Source organism: Anopheles gambiae, chromosome 2 (assembly GCF_943734735.2).
Source record: "Anopheles gambiae chromosome 2, idAnoGambNW_F1_1, whole genome shotgun sequence".
Classification (NCBI taxonomy): domain Eukaryota; kingdom Metazoa; phylum Arthropoda; class Insecta; order Diptera; family Culicidae; genus Anopheles; species Anopheles gambiae.
Genome location: NC_064601.1, coordinates 68,189,162 through 68,210,007, shown reverse-complemented (window position 1 = coordinate 68,210,007; position 20,846 = coordinate 68,189,162). Strand labels below are relative to the sequence as shown.

Genomic DNA, 20,846 nt, shown 5'->3' with positions numbered 1-20,846 from the left:
TATCGGTTGATGTAAAAGTTAAAGTTAAAACTTATTTTACGAATAAATCATGTGGACCGCTTTTGATTGATCAGCAATATTGCAAATTTTGTTTCAAATCATTATTTCTATTAAAAAAAGACGAATATCACCAACTAGAAGTCCCTTTTCGGCGCTGCGATTCAGCGCCGCTGAAACGGGCGAAATTTACCCAGCATAACTGGCTGTCATTTTTTTACTTTTCCCGCTAAAGTCGATTGGCTGGTAGAAATAGTTGGATATTTACACTGAACTCATTGTTTGTTTGTTGCTTGTCGCTGTTGCCGGTAATTTTGAGCGCATTCTGAACTAACGCCAGTGAAAATTATGTCAACCCTCGAGGTGTGTGAAAAGTACTACGGTACGAAAAACATCTACGAACTGTTCGGCGTCGAAAAAAGCGCGTCCGATCAAGAAAGTAAGTAAAGCTTTGTTGTGCCCGATCTGGCAAGGGAAGCCGTTTTGACGCCGAATGTGCCTTCTCGGTTCTATTATTTCTTGCAGTAAAGAAAGCTTACTACCGACTGTCGCTACAAACTCACCCGGATCGTGTGCCGGAAAGTGATAAGCAAGAGGCGACCGAAAAATTTAAGGTTCTAAGCAAACTGTACAACATTCTCAGCAACAAAGACTCGCGCGCGATCTACGACGAGCGAGGCACCGTCGATGATGATGACAACGCTAGCACGAACTGGTTAGCTAGATGGCAACAGTTCTTCAAACCACTGACTACAGAGGACATCGACAACTACCAGAAAAGCTACGTCGGGTCGGAAACGGAGCGAAATGACATCAAGCGTGCGTACTTGCGTGGAAAAGGTTGCAAAAACTCGATGATGTGTACGGTTCCGTTCATGCAGTGCGAGGACGAACCGCGCATTGCAGCAATTGTGCAAGAAATGATCGACAGCAAGGAGGTCCCAGAATACAAGATCTTTACGAATGAGCCGGAAGCAAAGCGCAAACAACGGCACAAGAAGTACGCCCGCGAAGCCAAAATGGCCAGCCAGATGAAAAAGAAGCAGGATGATACGTCCTCGTTGGAGCAGCAAATTGCACTCAAGCGAAAGAGCGCTTTCAGCTCCTTGATTGAATCGCTAGAAGCAAAGTATGGCAACAATGACGATGATAGCGACGAGCTTTACCAGAGTGAAGAGGAACCGCCCAAAAAACGGAAGATGCAACAAGCAAAACGGAATGTACGTCAGTCAACGAAGACAGCTCCGAAAAAGCCGGTGTCAGCAAAGAAGAGAAAATCATCCAAGTAGGTTCGAGACCAACGCAAATAACACAAGTATGATAAAATTTACCGATAGGCGGGCCAACCGACAGCTGGTTACCGATTATAGCCGGTTAACAATAAGCGCTCTGCGGCAAAACGAGTTTATGATCCAACATTATTGAAACACCTTTACTATTTGTACGCTTCAAAATCATTACTTTTTAAGCGAATTAATTTGAATTTAACTCGTGATAAATCCGTTTTGAAAGACACACGAATGTGGCATTCTTGGCACATACATTACGGGTTCGGTTCTGTAATCATCTTTGATGCGATAGTTGAACAGGATAAGCTAAGAAAACTAATTGAAACAAATCAAACGATAATGAAGCGAACCTCTCTCCACTTTTGTAATTGGTAATTACATTACAATAAAGCAATTGCATGCAGTATACTAGAAACAACAAAAATACATTGTTCTTAACGAAAAGGATTAATTGATCCAAACATTTTCCAGAAAGGGTGGGGGTATGACAAATGTCTTCGCTATCTTCCATTTTGAAATCCATGGCATGATCCACAAAGGCCGTAGTGACTCGGGTTAAGGACAATATATCAAGATCCTTGAATGAAGTAGCATTATTGCGCGAAAGCACACTCTTGCGTAGAGCTACATCCTTTCCTATATTCACTGCTAATGTGTGGGTTGTCCGACTCTTGCACCACCTCGACTGACCAGGTTTTTAATCTTCGACGCGTTGATTACTCATCTTCCATGCTGTTGTCGGTGTTCCCCTATCCGTAAGCTGCCTCTTTCTAGATCCCAATTTGTCGGGCAGAACTATTAGTAGTGTCGCCATCAATTCGTTCTTTGAATCGTTTATCTGCCGGATGAGGTTCTCAGACGCCTGCTCCATCCATTAATAGACTTTAGCTACATAGTAGAACCAGATGTATTTACAAATTAATCGATTCCATTCCTTGAATCAGGTAACAGACATTTGAACTAATGCGTTGGAAGCTGGTCGATTCGAAGCCCCGAGGAAGAACCTTTTCGATTGAACGACTCCATACGACTTTTCGAATGCACTTCATGTGCAAAAAAAACGTTGATCATCTTACATCGATCTATTTATTTTTAATTTAACATACATCTTAATTAACTGAAAATCCCAATAATAGCGTACATAAGATTTATATATCTTCTTCGTCTATTTGACGTAACGTCCTCGCAGATATGTCCGGCCTATAAAATACAACACGCTTTCGGAGACTTAACTTATTACCACGCAACGAAGCCGGATTATAGTCAATCCTTAATCCTTGCCACGGGGAGACGGTCCCATTCTATGCTCGACCCCATGTTATTGAGCCGTTAGAGTTGACGACTGTACCACGGGACCGCCCCGGGACATATAGGGTTTCGAGTCATATAATGGAGCAGTTCAATCGGTTAAGAGAATTTTTCCCGGTAGTGAAATCGTGCAAGCAAGAGTTTTGCAAGCATACTGTGAAGCGGCTGTTAGACTGTGCGTGCCAGCGTAAAAAGCTTTTGGAGTTGATTTTTTAAATTGTTTAATTATTTATTTCTCGTTCAATGGATAACAGTGATCCGTGTGAATGTTCTTAAGTCTACTATTAGTTTTAAATAAGCTACCGGTGATGTTTTTTTTTTAAACTATCATTTTTAGTTGTTTCCGTGTGGCATTCAGCTGAACATATGGTAAACTAAATAAATCCTGTCGCGGAGTCATAATTAAACATGATAAATAAGTAAAATTAACGAAAATGATTTGGGGTATTTACAGCGGCACACACAGTCTGATAGCCGCTCCACAGTATGCTTGCAAAACTCCACAACTCAGTCCACAAACTCCATTATATGATTGCAAACCTCCACAGAACGCTTGCAAGATTCCACTACCGGTTTGAATCATTCTCTTAACTATGACTCTTAAATATGACTCGAAACCCTGTAAGATTGATAAGATGTGTTAAATAAACTCCCGAATAAGCATCCAATTATTTTGCATTGAAAACTGCAGAATTATAAAAGAGCCGGGTAGATATATTCTAGAAACGCAGAATTGCCAGAATTCGGATGGCTGTGAGTAAAAGATGTGTTACGCGTACGCTATCGTCACATATTCATTCATATTTATTGATGCAATCTCTTCTTTGCATGAAAATAATTCATGTTTCGTGGAAATCGCTTTAAAATCGCAACCTCCTCCAGCCAGCCTGTCTTACTATTACTCTTTTCCTTGTTTAGTTGTGCACTCTTGATCGTCTTGTGAGTCGAGTTAGTAGTACACACGGAATGTTACATGTTCAATCTTATCTAAAAAATGCTAATATACTAAAGCAATTTAAAAAGAAAATCTCACTTTCGCAGTACATAGTCAATATAACTACTCGGTTACACAACAGTTTCAGCACGCAGACTTGAAAAGGAAATAAAACCTACTCCCCCCCCCCCCCCAAATGGAGATTGGGTGTGGTTGAGCGGGTAAAGCAGTGTGTAAAGTTAAAACACGTAAATCGTTATACTGAATACAAGCACACATACACCGACAATATACCGTTCTTAGTGTAGAGAGATGGATTTGTAAACTTAAAAGTGCGGTTTTGTTACGTTTAAAATCTCAAGTATAAAAATATATCACTGGAATGTCGCTTAGCACCCATTATTGTGTAGCCCTTAATTGTACACCTACATACATACAAGGAGAGCCTGCACAACGCCGGTGGCTACGTTGAGATAAAACTAACTAGTTAAACTAAAGCGTTGAGATAAAATCATTGGATGGAATGTGTGTAGTATATCGTGCTAGACTCTATCACCACTGGGAACAGGTAAAATTAAGAGAGTATGACGTTCGATGGGAACAAGGGAACTTAATCAATATTGTTGTACAAATACCGTTGAGTCTAGTTGCTAAAATAATTTATCTGTTAGCGGATTTCCTAAGTTGTATGGCATAAAGCAGTAAGGATTACAATAAGTCTTTCGAATGTAGAAGTTTTTCTCCCCCCCTCCCCCCTCCCCAATTGCTTCAATAATTCACTTCTCTGCTGCACTACTAAGCTTGTTTCGTCTGAGATGCAATAATCCCTAAGCTGAGACATTCACATAATTAGGAGACCAGTTAATTAACTTAGCTATAATGGCTTATGGATGTCTCAAGCCAAAAATATTGTAATTATGAAGAATGCCTATAGTAAGCGAGAGAGAGAGAGAGTGAATATCGAGTACAGGGTCGTATTCCTGGGAGTAGGATTGGAAAATTTCATAAAATACCGAGAAACTGGTACACTGGTAATGTTTTAGATAAATGTTTTCCACTAAAATTTTGCCACCGTTTTGCTTCATTCAAGCTTGCAAAGTTGCAAATTAAAATCGACGATAAATTAGTACTAAAAATGCAGCTGCATAAATTCATTCAAACACGTTCAAAATCAAATCTAAACAAAATTCACCTACTTTCAGGCACTTTCATTAATCGTGTGTAAACGTACTTTCGTTTCTGTTTTTTTTTGCTTTCTTATTTTCAAACCTCAATTTCCTCGCAATAAATCCCGTTTACTGTTTTTTACTGTCTCTGAACCATTCCATTGCTGCAGTAATTTAGCATTCAAAACAACCTAAATATCGTATAAAAAGCACATTGCGCTACAAATTCTTAATGTCTACTCCGGTCCTGCTGCGTGTGATGGGTTCGAGTGCCTTTCCCCTCTAACTGCAATAACAATGAGTATAATCAAGGCAGTGGTCGGATTTTGCTCCCTCGTGTAGATGATGGCAGTTGGCTTCAGTTTATCGATCTGCTGCTTGCAGTAAAGCGTGCGAATATACATAAATAACCCTACCGCACGAGATTCGTTCGGAGTTGCTTTTCAGGCGTTGCTCGTTTTAACTACATTTGGAACATCCACAAATAAGTGAGTAAGTTGCTGTTGATGTTTTTGTGTGTGCTTTTTTTGCATAAAAAGGACACACGTTCAGGAAACAGGATGTCAGTTCGTTTGCATTGAAAACAAAGCAAAAGCGGTAAGGGAATAGCCTGGTACTTAAAATACAACCACATTCATTGTATATCATATATCGATCTGTATAAATATATACATCCAAAACATGAATGCAGCACCACTCGTTGAGCCATGTGGCTATATTCATGCTATTGTTAGTATAAATATATTACAAAACTTTGTTTCTTGTTCAGTTGTTGCTTTTTGTTTTTTTTTTGTAAGTCCCATTTTTTCACAAATATACATGCAACCGAATGGATCTGCGGCGGGAAGTATCTATTTTAATGTAGAGAGCTTCTCGTAAGAGAACAAGCACGATGATGTACACACGTTGCGCAATCCAATCAAAACAGTGATTTTGCGCTCTTTCACTGCTTCAGGCTTACACCGTTGTTTCATCGTCATCATTGGGTGTACTGTGAAAAGTAAAATAAATTCAATCCATTACTTTATAGTTAAGGATACAGTGCGGATCACACATTTTCAGATACTAAAATACTACCCTACCTATATGCGATTGTAAAAAATTTTTTAAGATGTTAAAATTAAAACAACACGATCAATTGATATACAGTGAAACCAGGATATTAAAGACTCTGAGAGAAAACTCGATAGAATTTTAACAAGAAATTGAACATTAGAGGTTAAAAGATTAAAAGAGAATAAAATTAAAAACCGATTTCGTTAAATTTATACATTTGTGGTTATAAGTTCCATACATTCCCCTTTTTATTATCTGTGTACGATCATAAACTACTAATTTTTTTAATTATTTAATTATTTTGCTACAATAATTCCTTAAACTCTTCAAATGGAAAATAAAGTAAATTTACTTTTTACTACGAGGAATTGAGTAAAGTATTTAGTAGATGTGAAAAAAAATCTCCAAACTCAATAAGCGATAACTTTATCCACTTTCATGAGATCGCTCTTATCAAGCATTCACTGTATTTTAGATGAAAAAAAAACTAGTAATTCTATTAATGTATTGTAAAATAAACGATTCAACACCCAAATACAATTTACTTCTCATGTCTTCTACTTTTCGTTACTATTGTTACTATATACTGCCATGTTACTAAGATTTTTTGGTTTGTTTCGTTAGGGGGTTTGCATGCTACAGAAATTAATACGGATAACAAAAGAATTATATAATAACGTTAAATTAAAACCCATGCCCACTACCCTCACCCTACTTACATACAGGTCGATCGCTGTTGTTCTTCAGATGTGTTATATAATTTCCAGATCCAGCTGTTACGGTTTTACTCTAACATTTTTAGACGGTCCCAACACCAGCTAATCCAATGTACGCACAGTCAATGTTATGAGTAAACAGAAACGGTGTAGCAAAAGTTAGCTCAGTTTATCATTTAAATTACTGAATTATATCAATCATTCAATCGCGACTCTCCATCTGGTTATTGGGGTTAATTAAGCAGCAGAGAATACTTACTCGTTAGTAGCACCATTCAACTGCCCTATCGATTGCAGTGGTGCCGCAGAAAGCCCTTCCGGGGCTCTCATCAACAGCTGTGGTGGCGAAGGCGACGACGAAGCGATATGCTCCATGTGTCCAATATTTTCCATCCCTCCAGTATGGTGCATTCTCGCTGTACCATTATGCACTAGATGGTCCTCCTCGGCGGTGTAGGGAAAATTGTACGGATTTTTATCAGAGCCTTCCGACATCCTGTCTGATTCGCCCCCGTTGCCTGTTTGGTGGTGCTTGTATTGTTGTCGTTGTTGCTGTTGATAATCGTTCTTGAGTAGCGATTGCACACTCGACTTGAATGACATGCCGTGTATGGCTCCGGGTGGGCTGTACAGATCGTTGGGAGCGGTTAGAGGGTGGCCTGCGTGGTACGGCGACTCTGCGCCACCTGCACTAGTACCATAGCCGAGCGTTCGTGACCGTTCGTAGAGCGATTCTTTCAGTGCGTATGGGTTTTCATGCTGGTACGCACGCATATGATTGATGACCTGCATCGAGCCTGTGTGCCTTGCTTCGGCAATCGGCACTCCTCCACCAGTACTACTACCGTTTACCGACGATGCGTAATGATGGGGAAGAGTGCTGGAAGGATTTACCGATGCTTGCGAGTCGTACCGCTTCGCGTAATCAGCAGGAGGGACATAATTATCCGCATTGCCATAGTTGCTGTAATTTCGATCACTGTGGAGGTCCGTGTTTGAGTATCCTATGTTATAGTTTTCCTGAATGTTTTCCAAAATCGATGGTGGCATGTTCATGCGGTTCTGATGCAGATATGACGTTTCCGTGATATCCGGGTTTGGGAGCGAGCCACCGTTTGTAGGAGATTTATGTGGATGTGCCTCGTTATCGGATGCCGTTTCTTGTGACCATCGACCTGTAGAGATATAATAGTCGAATGAAACATTTGTCTAAATGGATTGTTTTCCATTTCACTTACCATTTCCTGGTGGCATGTAATTGTTAGCATTTTGATTTGGCCATCTTGTAGGTGTTACGTTGGGGAATAGCTGCAAAAATCAAGGGTCGCATTATTAATTTCATAAAGATGCAAATAAAGGCAGTTACTTCTTACCTGTGGACTCTGCACTACGTGCAATTCTGGTGGAGTTGTTGCAACGTGCTCGGTTATGTTCGGTAGGTATGATGTGCTGCACACTCCAGTGCTACGATGCGTACTACTGTTGCGTCCGACGCGAGATTCTTCATCATCGCTCGAGTGGCTTGAGGCAAGCTCTAGACTTCTCCCATCAGTCTCACTGCCAGAGTCGGAATCTCGACGATGTCTTCTGTGACTTCGACGTTCTCCGTCCCGTCCTTGTCCACCATTCTTTATCTTACGCAGTGCACTCTCCTCGTAATGTCCGCGCATATACGAAGCCACTCCGTCGCTGTTGTAGTTGGAAGTGGACGTTGATGTGTGTCTAAATTGACCATCGCTTCGATAGGGACTAGAGCTTGTTTTAGCCGTGCTGCGAGAAGTGGTGCTCGACGTGCTGATTCCAATGTTTCTTCTTGCCGTATCGTACTGTCCACCAGAGCTACCGGCGAACCCGGGTGTTTTCGGGGATCCTACGTTTTGTGAGCTATTGCTGATGGCGATTGAAGACTCGAGTAGCGGTACTTTGCGCCCCATGCAGCGTAGAAACGCGTTATGCAGGTTTTCACGCACCCGTTTGTTAATAATGCAATATCCAATGATGGAAAAGAGCGAATGCATAATGACCACAGCTGATAGGAGCATATTGAGCAGCTGCGAATTTTCTGACGCAGAAAGCACTGCAAGTACCCACATTATACCCAAGAGCGGTAGCGACACAACTGACAACCAAAGCAGTGTACGTAGATTGCCAAATCCTAACACATGATCCTTGATCGTAAATGCTGCTTTTACCGACAAAAATAGGATGAAAAGATCGAATACCGACACGATTGCGATTGGTCCAACCATCCACCAAATGACCGATTCGTACACCGACAACCAGCAACTGTAGTGCAACGATATGAAACGTTTGTTGGAAATTAGCAAATATTGTAAAAACCGCGTACCAAAAACACATTCTATCTACAATACTTACAACATACTGTTTCCATATTCATGTACACGCACTCCAACAGAAAGGCCTACAAGCAGTGCGGGCGCACCGTAGCCTATCGTATGATAGAAACCCATCGGTCCATGGTTGATGTCACGCATTTCAGTTAACATTCGGTATAGATGCACGCAATCAACTGTCGTCCACGCGAATGCTGCCAGCCACGTGTAATGCAGCGCAATAGCAACCAGTTTGCATGGGAACTAGAAAACAAATGTATTGTTTGTATTAACAAATCAACAATCCACTATGAGCTACTCTGAACAATCCACAAACCCTTACCTCATTGTCCAGCAGATCCCTGCGTGCTTGAATGGCTACGAAGAACAGCAACTCCGCAGTGAAGATGCAAAACAATAAATTCTGATGAATACTGTTCGAGTTTGTCTGCAGGCCGCGTAGCAGTGCCAACGACACTATTACCGCAAAAAGGATTGGCAACGAAAGCAGGAACGCTGAGTACGAGGTAATCTGTACCAGTAGCGACGGTTCGGGGATGTCTTCCGGATCGATAATGTCTACTAGTACCGCATACGTTGCCAGCTGGTTGCACGTACAGTTCACCACAATTGTATCATTATGACCGATCATCTCATAGTTCGGTATTTCCGTCTGGCAGCCGATGCGCGTCCAAAGGTTTGCATGCGTATTCCACCGGACGCACTGGGGGTTGGAACGGGAAACAAATCGATTCCGGGGTATGTTTAACCACATCTGCAACTTGATCGCCTGCTTCAGATGTGGTTGACCGAGGGGAACGTAATTCGTGCGGGAAGCTGAATCCATCTCAGCCGACTCGGGAATGCCACCATCGGCCGACACAATACTTCTACGCCGCTTTCGGATTGCTGTTTCTGCTGTACGTTCGATGGAGGACATCTGTTCACTGCGTGCTAGAACTACCGTTTCGGGAAGATCATCGTCGTGGAAGAAGTCTTCGCCATTCTCCGCCGTATTTACCATCGGCACTTGTGGTGCATGTTGATCCAGCGTATCTAAACCTTCCTCCCGGTCGCTCATATCGTGAATTGATATTTTAATCTCATTCAACGACAATTTTTCATTGGTTCGTTCCGGTACAGGTTTCGCGGGCGGAGGAGCGATCGTTTCCACCTGATTATTGCCACCCGACTTCTCTAGTCCTCCCGACGATGGGAACGGTTGAGTATAGGAATCTTTGTCCAATTCCGGTGTAACGATAGCGATTGATAGAACGCTACTGGCAATTTGCATTTCTACGCCCCAGCGACGTGTGACGGTTTCGTCGAAATTGGCCGGAAATAGTTCGCCCGCATCCTTGTACTGTGCGTAGGTAAAAATGGCACGATGCTCAGCGATTTGATTGACCACCTCGTTCTTGTCGGGCGCGGTGATGCCCAACATATCCAGCGGAACAAGCACCTTTGTCGAACGATCAAATTTGGACCGATCTTGGATGTAGTTGTTGTACTTCGGAAACGAAATCAACGGTTGCTTCTGTTTTGGCGAGTTTTGCAAAAATGAGCTCGTATCCGGCAAGATGACTGTTTCCGCAGGATGCCCATGAAGGTCCGGATGCCCTTTGACCTGCTTGAATTGCTGCTGCTTTACCATTTGCGATTCATAGCCGAACAACGACTCGGTAGTTACAATGTCCATTCCGAGCACCATGTTCTTGTGGACTATCTCGAACGGATTTGTGTAAGTGTCGTGTTGTGATCGAGCCAGCACGATCATATACTGATTGAACGCATCCACCAAATCATCCGGTCCACGCCCGGTCAAGTCTTGTACCCTTTTCCATTCGCTCGCGTATCGTCTATCCAGTATCTCTCCGGCGCTTTCCACCAGATTCCGAACGTAGTGCTTGTCCTGGCTGTGGGAAAGGTTCAACCCGTGCTGGTACGCCTCGTAGCGCATTAGCTCGTGCAGCAACCGATCGGTAATTAATAGATCTGCCCCATACAGCTTGCTTTGTACGAACGATTGACCATCGTTCAGTAGGTAGTCGAGCTCGAAATCGTCTTCTCGCCAAAGCGACGCCGATGAACTGCCCATCGTCTTTTCTGAACCAATTGTGTAGAAATCGTTCATTCTACTATCGCGCAATCCATTTCCATCCTTCTCACTAGTCTGGCCACCTACACTGATACAGGCCTGCTGTAGGCTCGCGGCGACTTTTACAGAAATAAACGTGTTCAGCTCCAGTCCATCTACCTCTATTTGCGATAGTTGCTTTCGCAGATCTAAAAACGCTTCCGATGTGCAGTTGAACATGTCAGGGGCACCCCATCCACTTTGTACCTGATCGCAACGTCTAGTACCTTTGCCTCGAGCCGGGGCAGGGCAGTTTTCTACCGCTAGCTCTCCAAACGCTGTCCGAGGCCACCACAAACCAGCTGAGTGTGACTTGGGACAACCGTCGTAGACGACCTCGCACCCGTTTAGGGTGACTTCCGCGTACGGATTGGAGCACGAATCGCATCGCCTGCCGATGACTCCTTCGCGACATTCGCACTGTCCCGAGCTGTTGCAGGATTTGCCATACGATCCCACCGTATAACATTCACAGGGCAAGCAAACCGTATCATTCACCGGTTGATAGTGGTTCTCCCGACAGTAACACTGCCCTGTGCTTTTGTCGCAGTTTGGATGGTACCCTTGTTTAACGTTGCATTTGCACGGTCCACAGCTACGTTCACCCCACCACCCGGCAGGGCATGGTTGTTGCACGGTGTTCTCACAGTACTCTCCGGAGCTTAAGCTGCTATTGCATTCGCATCGGTAACCCTTGGTGTTGACCGTATCCGCCCGACAGATGCCGTTATCGGAACACGGTTTTACTGTGCACACTGGTTTGCACTCACCGCCAACAAATCCATGCAAACACTCGCAATACGCTTCATCCCAGTTGCTCACACAAACGGACTCTTCCGGGCAACCCTCCGGACACTTTGCATTGGAAGCACATCCGTCAAGCACGTTCTCACGCACTGTTGGGCGCTTCAAAACGGATTGTACTCCGCCGACACGCACATCTTGAATGCATCCTTCAAAGTTTTCCGACGGCCCTCCGTAGTGCTGCCCGATCGTGCCTTCCAATCCACCGATCACAATTCTACCGACGTACAGACCCTGAATCTTTTGTGTCACGGGTAGCACGCCGCTTCGCTGACCGTAGTCTACCGTGAGCGAGACCTCGGTGCCCATCCATTTAATTTCCACCCGATGCCAGCGCCCATCGGCCAGATCCGCACCAGCCAGTTGCAACGGCTCACCGTTGTACAGGTATTGCAGGATGCCATCTCGCAGCGAAACAACGGCGGAGCTGTTCTGCCCTACCTGTATCTCCATCACGAACGAATCGCGTTTACGGGTCCGCAATGAAAATGCAGTCAGCCAGGGCAGTTGAATCGGACGCAGCAAAGGATTGAAGCTTAATATGCCATCGCCATGAAAGCGCCACGGTAACGCAACGGACTCCTGGCATGCGTTACCAGTGAAACCGTCCGGACAGTCGCACTCCCACCCTTCTCCCCAGCCTTCACGACAGGTGCCACCATTGAAGCAAGGTTCCGAAGCACATGATGCTGCCTTCTGCGGACAGCCAGCCACAGTACCGTTGTCGGCAATGTACGCCCCCAGATCCACATACCGCTGATCGATGTACAGGTCCGAGATGCAACCGACAAAGCTGTGCGAGCGTATCTGAAAGTAGGCTGGAATTTTCGGCAACCCGCCGATCTGCAGAGGGCCAGTTAGGTCGAAAAATCGATGGCACGGTTCCACAAGCGAAGCACATCTTCGGTCCAGCACGAGAGTCGTTTGATTCGCACAATTCCACCGCTCGCCAAGGCCTGCCAGTGCCGTAGCAGTGTCACAGTTGTCCAGTGAAAGCAGCACGGTGCGGTTGAAGTACTTCACCTCCACTGTGTGCCAATTGCCATCCGACACCTTGCGCTGCTGGTTAACCGTCACTGTTTCCACCTTGTCGCCTAGCGAGAAGGAAAATACCACTTTTCCGTTGATGATTTCGAGAGCAATGAAATCATGCTGCTCGTTATAGCGACCATTGTACAGCAGGAGCCCACTGTCGCGTACGGTCGCAAACTTTAGCCGTATATTGAACCGGTGCCGTTGCCTCATCCCTGGGAACGTGAGGAACGAATTTCTCGTAAACGATCGCGACATCAGCTCGCACGTTTTCGTGTACGGTGGCCAATGTCCGCCTTGCCCGCTGGTAAGACAACTATAACCATCGCCACACACCTCTGATATGCACGGTTTCAAGCCGGCTATCGACGTTTCACAATTAACCCCAGTGTATTGCTCGGTACAGACGCACGAGTATCCTCCTTCTCTGCGCATACAACTTCCGCCATTCTGGCAAGGATCCGAGTAGCACAGGTCGACCTCCGTATCGCACAAATAGTGTTCCCTACTGCCGGTGAATCCTTCCGGACACTTGCAGGCAAACGTGTTGACGGGATGGATCGGACGAAACAGAACCGTGTCGCTGTGTATGAACCCAGACGCATTGCCAAACTTCAACACAGACAGACATTGTTCGTAGTTTAGGCATGGCTCCCGTACGCACAGATTATCATCAAACGGTAGCACACGCACCGTCGCCAGCCGTGCCAGTATGGCTCGGTTTAGGTAAATCCGTTCCTGCAGATACTGTGAACTGTAGTACTCTTCGAACGCCACATCCGGTCTGCGGGCAGAGAAGCTAACGTTCAGTATCTTTCCGCTTACGTCGATGTCCTCTTGTATTGAAAACAAAAAGATGTTCTCCTTGGGACACGGTATGATTGCAGCCAGCCCATCGAGGAAGAAGCTTAGCAGCGGCGATAAAAATGCTTCCTCCGTCATCTCGTCCAGTCGTACCGTTACCGAGTTGAACAACATGTCCTCCGTTATCAGGCGCACAATCAATTGCATGATTGCTTTTGCCTCATTGATTCCGTCCGTTACCGATACCTCCATGGTTGCAAATTTCGGTACATTCGTGTTGAGTTGCGGGCTCAATGTTAACCCACCGGTGGAGCTGTTCAATCTTAGCAGGTTTGCATTATTTCCCGAAAGGATTCGGTACGTCAACTTGTCCGTTACGTCTGCATCGAACGCTGGAATACGCCCAATAACTCCACTCGGAAAACAGTCCCGGAAGTTGTTGAAAATCACTTGAAAGTCGCGTAATACGGGAGCATTGTCATTGACATCCGTCACCAGAATCTCTACATAAACGTCGTTCCGAAGCGGTGGACTAGCTGCTCGTATGATTAGCTCGAACCGTTTGCGTGGCGATTCATAATCCAGCTCCGTCATTGTTAGTAGCTGCGCTCGATCCGAACCTGGTCGTGTGACGAGCGAAAACGAGTTCGAATCATCTCCTCCAATAATCGAATAGTGTACGATCGCGTTCACACCTTCGTCGGGATCGTGGGCGTATATCTCCCCGACCACGGAACCCACTGGACTGTTTTCCGGCACATACAGCGTCAGCTTATCGGATGCAAATGTCGGCGGAGAATCATTCACATCGTCCAGCCGGATCTGCACTTCAACGCTACTGCTCATTGTTGGCGTACCTTTGTCACTAGCGATGGCAGTCAGGTGGTACACCGGAATGCTCTCACGATCGAGCCCTTTATTGGTGCGTATCACGCCCGAGATGGGATCTACCACAAATGAACCTTCGTCCATGTCCTTCTGACCGAGCGCATACTTTACGCGCCCATTAAGCCCCATATCCAGATCGGTAGCTGCAATCTGTACCACCGACGTTCCGATTAATGCGTCCTCGGGAATCGTCGCTTGATACAACGGAACTTTAAACACCGGCGCATTATCGTTCACGTCCGTCACGCTGATTTCGACATCCGTTGTATCGCTCAGGGACGGGTTGCCCCCGTCCTTTGCCGTTACGGTCAAAAGGTATCCGCTCGTACTCTCCCGATCCAGTTTAGCGTTCGTTATGATTGCGCCCGTTTGTGCGTTAATGGTGAACGGTTCGTTCGCTCCGAGTCCATTCACTGACTCATCGTTCAGTAGGTATGTTATTTGTGCGTTGATACCTACATCACTATCAGATGCAGACACTACCAGCACGGTTGTACCGATGGGTGCATCCTCAAAAACGGAAGCACTGTAGGGGGCGTTCTCGAAAACGGGAGCAAAATTGTTAGCATCCGTGATGTTTATATTCACTATCGCAGTATCCGTCCGCTGGCCACTGTCGGTGGCAGTGATGGTAAGCGCAAATCTTCGCTCTTGCTTATAATCCAACGGCTGTGCAATGGTTATCAGTCCCCGACCGTTTTGCGACGTTATTGCAAACCGACCACGCGTATTGCCGGCCGTAATTTCGTAATGCAACCGTGAATCTTCGTCAGGATCGGTGGCAGTCACTGTCGTTACCGGTGTACCCGGCGGTTGATCCTCCGCCAACATTGCTTCGTAGTACTTGGGGCTAAATGTCGGATCGTTATCATTCACGTCCTGGATCGTCACTATCACTGACGTGCTGGCCGATTTCGGAGGGATTCCACCATCGACCGCAACCACCTGAAAGCTGTACCGGCTTTGCTCTTCGCGATCCAGCGCCTTGGTCGTGTGAATCCAGCCAGTGCGTGGATCTACAGCTAGTGGCATCCCATCGTCGCGGTTCTGTATACTGTACGTTATCTCCGAATTCGCTCCTTCGTCGGAATCGTATGCCTGCACGCGCACGATGTTATAGCCCACGGGTACACTCTCAAGCACCGCCTCTTGGAACTGGGAGGTATAAAAGCGTGGTGCATTGTCGTTCGCATCAAGTACGTTCACCAGTAGCTGTGTTGTGTTGGAGCGTGAAGGACTTCCTCCGTCTTGAGCACGAATCACCAGCCGATAGCTCCTGACATTTTCGTAGTCCAACGGTTTCACCAGAGACACATCACCACTCATCGAGTCAATGGAAAACTGTGATTGCGTATTTCCACCGATTATGGCATAGCTGTACAGAATGAAGCGTGCGCATGGAACATGAAAAGAAAAGTACATGAAAGTAATTAGCTGCGTCTGACTGAGGGCTCTTGGCTAGTGGCTGACATCAGCAATAGAATTGATTAGCAAGCAAACGAGAGACTTGAGCGGGAATTGGGTTTCGATGATTGAAATGGAATCGTTATTGCAAAATTTATCTTTTCTGTTATGCCAGTTTTATAGGCAATATCTGTTGACAAGAGTTAGATAAATGATTAGTTCTAAAAAAGAAATGAAGATAATTTATACATGAAAATACAAAATATTGAAAGTAACTTATAACTGATGACATTCGCTTATAAAGATAGAAAAATGTGCAACAACACAACATTAAACAGATTTTTAGGCCTAATTGAAGAATATACTCACCGAATTGCAGCATTATTTCCCTGATCCGCATCCGACGCTTGTATATGGGCAATCACATTATTTTCGTTTGCCCACTGATCTTCACGCACCTGCACCGTGTACGTCCGCTCACTAAACTGCGGATAGTTGTCGTTGTCGTCTAAAATTTTCACCAAAACCGTCGTGGTGGCCGATTTGCGTTCCGATTGTGGCGTTGCCATATCGGTTGCAATTACCATAATCGTGTACATTCCCGACACTTCGCGATCTAATGCACTTCTTGTCGATATTGTACCACTGCGCGCATCGATGCGGAACTTTTGTGAACTGCCGTTATTATCGCCCTCGACTGGATTGCCCTCGTTGCTACCGTTGGCCGCCGTCCCCGATTGTTCCTGGTTCTCGCCGAGGATACTTGTGATGGCATACTCGATGTCAGCATTTTTGCCTATATCCTGATCCGTCGCGCGTATTGTAATGACGGTCGAGCCAACGCTCACTCCCTCGCGCACTGTAGCATGAAATTGTTCTGCCTCGAACGTTGGCGTATGATCGTTGCAGTCGAGCACATTAACCTGCAGCGTGGTGGTGCCGGAACGAGGGGGAAAACTGTCATCCGTTGCTATCACCCGAAAGTAGTGTACGTCCATTAGCTCACGGTCGAGGGTGGAGGAGGTTGTCACCACACCAGTGCGCGAGTCGACCTTGAACATTGCCTGGGATCGTGAGTCCAGCAACGAAACGAGTGAATACACCACTGGCGAGTCTTCCGGATCACGCGCGCGCACCGTAATGACATTTGCGCCGGGCGGTTGCTCCTCCAGTACCGAGGCCACGTACAATGCCTGCTCGAAATAGGGACTTTGATTTCTCAACTCTCGTCGCACGCGCTTTGCTATATCGGTATCATTTAGCTCCTGGTGGTGGTATACGATCTTTAGGCGATGATCGGCATCTATGATATCCTTCCGATCGCATCGCACATTGTACGTTATAATCACCTTCCATAGAGTTTCCGGTATGCACAGATCTCCAGTAGCGATCAAATCGCCTGTGCGAGTCTCAATCTCGAATCGCTCATCGTTCACATCTAGGTAACGAACCGTACAGTGATGTAGTACCGTTTTCGGCAAAAATGCACCAATCGAGTTAATATACTGTGACTTCTTTAGGCAAATGTGTTTCCACTTGTCAGTGGTGTGAATGGCATACGATGCGTACGTTTCGGAGATCCACTGCTTGGCGTCGGCAATTTTGCGATGTATTCGATCGGCCGGTAGATCCCGTATTTCACGGCGCTTTCGCGTGATTATGCCGTGTCGATATTCATTCTCAAGCACGGTATCGAACAGGATGTCACCTTCGCGAAAGGTCGTGTAGTTAGTGACACTCGTAGCCGCCAACCACGGATATTCGGAACGATAGTAATGGAACCGATCGCCCAAGTACTCGCCGTACATGCGTTGCTCGTACGCTTCAGCATCATCGTCTTCCCGCACTGGCAACGGAGTATCCTTCGCGGTTGCTAAGCGATACACTGCTTCTCGTCTGTGTCGCTGGTGATGATGATATCCGGTATCATCCTCCTCGAAGAGCTTACGAAAACTAGCCGCAACCGCTTCGTCCTCGTCGGAGCAATTGCGCCCAACGATGAATATCCTTATCGGTAAACTGTAATAGTCTATACTACGCAGTCTGTTCGAGGTAGAATCGACGTAAAACGTAAATAGTGTAGGATAGTAGATGCCATCACATTTGAGCTTTCGCTTCAAGCTCACTTGCCCATTGTCCGGATCCACCCGGAGCAGATGGTGCACGTAGTGGGCAGATTTATGGGCATTGATTTTGTACTGCCGTTCCGATCCAAGTTTGTAAACGGAAGAGTTAAACAGTATCTTCCCTGGTTCGTCGTCTTCACTTGCTATTATCATATATCCATTGCAGGTGCTACAAAGCAACAGAAGCTGCAAAAGCACCGCTATCAGAGCAAGCCTTGCCGCCAGAGTGCACCGTGGCACGTTCATGGCGAATTGTTTCCGGCACTACCGTTTGTTGTTCCGCGTATCCAGCCTAAGTTTTGTTCACTAGCGTTCTACACTGCCGGACATGGTAGACGATCTGTGGAGAAAAGAGAATCCCACACAATCGGTCAACAAATGCACGCCACTAACACCAACCGAAAGAATCCGCTATACCGAACTAATAATTAACAACAACCACTAGCACAGCGCACACCCTACGGAATTGAAACTTTTTCCAACCCTATGGTAACGAACGAAACGTAGCCTTACGCACGAACCGTACACAACGCACGGCGATTGGTCGCGTATTAAATGCACCCCTAGCAGTCAAGCGCTTTTCTTCTCCGTACGCCCCGAAAACAGGATGAATCATCAACGCAAGCGGCGGCGTTTTCCCTAACATGCCGCTGACCCGAGGGAAATATCGATTTTCCCCCATTTCTTGTGTACGGCAGACAGCCGACAAGGATATACAGAGAATTCGCTCTCCCGGTGCCGTTACGTTCCGAGAAATCGGTAAGAACGTTAGACAAGCAATACAACCAGGGCTCTCGCTCACCCCATTGGCGAGTGTAAATTATACATACAGAAGAAGGTGGTACACAGTTTGCCTGTTCTTTGGTTTATCAAGGGCTTGATATACATATAATACGCCAATCCATCGTTCGCTTGCGAAATGCAGAAACATTTCCCCACATAGCGTGCAAGCATTACGGGTTGGGGGGCTTTCGGGGCAGCGTACACGCGAAGTTTGCTTTTAAATAAAGTAATCTCACAGAGAAACGACATTTTTGCACATGTGAACTCTGAACTTGGGGGAACGGTATCCCTCCAACTACACACATCGGTATTTTTAACGCAAGATTTAAGGTGCTTTTAAAAATATTATTACTACAAAAATGGAGCAACAGAGTAAGTTTTTGTCTTAAGAGCAGTACTTTCGCAAGGAATAGTGAATGTTTTACTGTTTGTAGAAGATTTCTTAATTTGTTTATAGAACAAGCCCATAACAAGCCTTTAACAAAACGACAAGCTGCATGACAGCACTATTTCACAGCCGCGTTCGATTCCGGTTTTCAATAAAATGCATTTAAGTATCATAAAACAGGGTTTAAATAACTCACACCCCGTCTACACGCATTCCACAATTCGGTAGCAAACAAACCAATTTGAGCCCATCTTCATTATCATAGCATTTCCTGTGCCAAGACCAACCGCCCTACATTTTCCCGCTACTCTCCAGCGAGCGCTGAAAAATGCTTATCTCAAACAGGTTATCCACGATCCAGCCGCACAGCATCTTTCACCCTAGGCATGCTGCGAAAGGAAAATATGCTTGCGTAAGCAAAATCACGCGAGAACTTCGCGCTTCGGGTTGCGGAGAGCAGAAAGCAGCTTCACGAGCCTACAGCATCATGCCAGCGCGCTCGCGTATGTTGGCTACAGCATACGCAGCACCGTACGCTTGATCTCCCCGTGCAGCACCTCCTAATGCCAGCCAGCCAGCCAGACATACACACACGGCAAACTCAATCTAGCGGTAAACTGTCAATGACCGTCGCCACTTCTTTCTTCAACCACTTTTTGTTGGGGTCGTCTTGAGCAACACATACGCGGGGGGATGTCTTGCGGATCTGGCTTAACACTATCTCCAGAGAAGCATGTGTGCGAGGGTTTGTGTGTGTGTGTGCCAATCTCACTGCACAAATAAGGGTGGCGGTGGGGGGGGGGGGGGGGTGTGCATGGTCCATCAAGAGATGTGGCGTTTCTACCCCGTCCTGCTTTCAGGAATTCATTCATTGAATATCGTTCTCCACAATTCGCTCACTACGGCGTAGGTTCACACGGTTGAGTGTTTAATGGAGGCTCCAGGCGCACGTTGATCTTGAACAATTATTTAAATCTTTCCATCATCTAACCTTTTCAATGAATTCTCACAAAATACACTTCCAAAGAACACACCTTTAAATAAAAAAAACATACACACACACACTATACAACTTAAAGGATACACCGCACCGACAAGTGCAATTTCATGAACCACTGTACGCAGGAAACACACGCATTCTTATGTTTTCTCTCGCCCCTTTTCTTTGCCACCTTTATTGCACATACTCCAGTTTCGTTTTGTATCGCTCTTCTCGTTGGCTTTCAAATAAAGGTAACACAAACACCGGGAGTCACGCACACCACCACACACCTATACACACCAAGGAACGCTACCTTCGCAAACAAATCTCTCCCTCTCCTTTTTTTTCGGGAAACAGGTTCAAACACTGCACACTGCATGAACGGAATATTGAATTTACTACCCAAAAACTTACTTTTCCGAAGCAACCCTTTATCACTGGTTCTTCTTAAACCTTTCGCGCACACTTTACAACTTGATTTGAGAGTTAAAAGTTAGGATTTCATTTATTTTACTCCATTTAAATGCTACTCTACGACGACCGCCCTCCTGCTCGCCTGCACTGTGCTCGAACTATGCTGAACTGCTCGAATTTCGTGCAGCCTGCTAGGCACATAAATCGCGCACGTGGATATATTGGTTGACATATCGCGTAAATGGAATTGGCTTTGCGTAGAATTATGTTGAGAAAATTTAATTT

General features: G+C 45.6%; 2 protein-coding genes across 5 annotated transcripts; one reads left to right on the top strand and one right to left on the bottom strand.

Annotated features, from left to right (window-relative positions):
* Window positions 1-45: 45 nt before the first annotated feature.
* On the top strand, window positions 46-1,710 carry LOC1275118 (J domain-containing protein CG6693). The gene is made up of 2 exons (XM_314342.5): window positions 46-436; window positions 523-1,710. Exons 1-2 carry the CDS (start codon window positions 346-348, stop codon window positions 1,284-1,286), a joined length of 855 nt encoding a protein of 284 aa, XP_314342.3. The 5' UTR covers window positions 46-345; the 3' UTR covers window positions 1,287-1,710.
* A 1,665-nt stretch (window positions 1,711-3,375) lies between these two features.
* Window positions 3,376-20,726, bottom strand: LOC1275117 (protocadherin-like wing polarity protein stan). Of its 4 annotated transcripts, none has more exons than XR_009764800.1 (9): window positions 20,562-20,726; window positions 16,238-18,334; window positions 9,143-15,839; window positions 8,843-9,063; window positions 7,840-8,752; window positions 7,705-7,774; window positions 6,726-7,641; window positions 6,470-6,568; window positions 3,376-5,685 (listed from the first exon to the last, which is right to left on the bottom strand). XR_009764800.1 is itself a non-coding variant. In XM_061644362.1 (8 exons), the coding sequence occupies exons 2-8, from the start codon at window positions 18,238-18,240 to the stop codon at window positions 5,652-5,654; spliced, it is 10,854 nt and encodes a 3,617-aa protein (XP_061500346.1). In that variant the 5' UTR covers window positions 18,241-18,334; window positions 20,562-20,726; the 3' UTR covers window positions 3,376-5,651. The 4 variants fall into 4 exon arrangements, 1 of the variants encoding a protein (XP_061500346.1); XR_009764802.1 differs by having other exon boundaries at window positions 6,474-6,568; XR_009764801.1 differs by lacking the exon at window positions 20,562-20,726 and adding an exon at window positions 20,157-20,530.
* Between the last annotated feature and the right edge of the window lie 120 nt (window positions 20,727-20,846).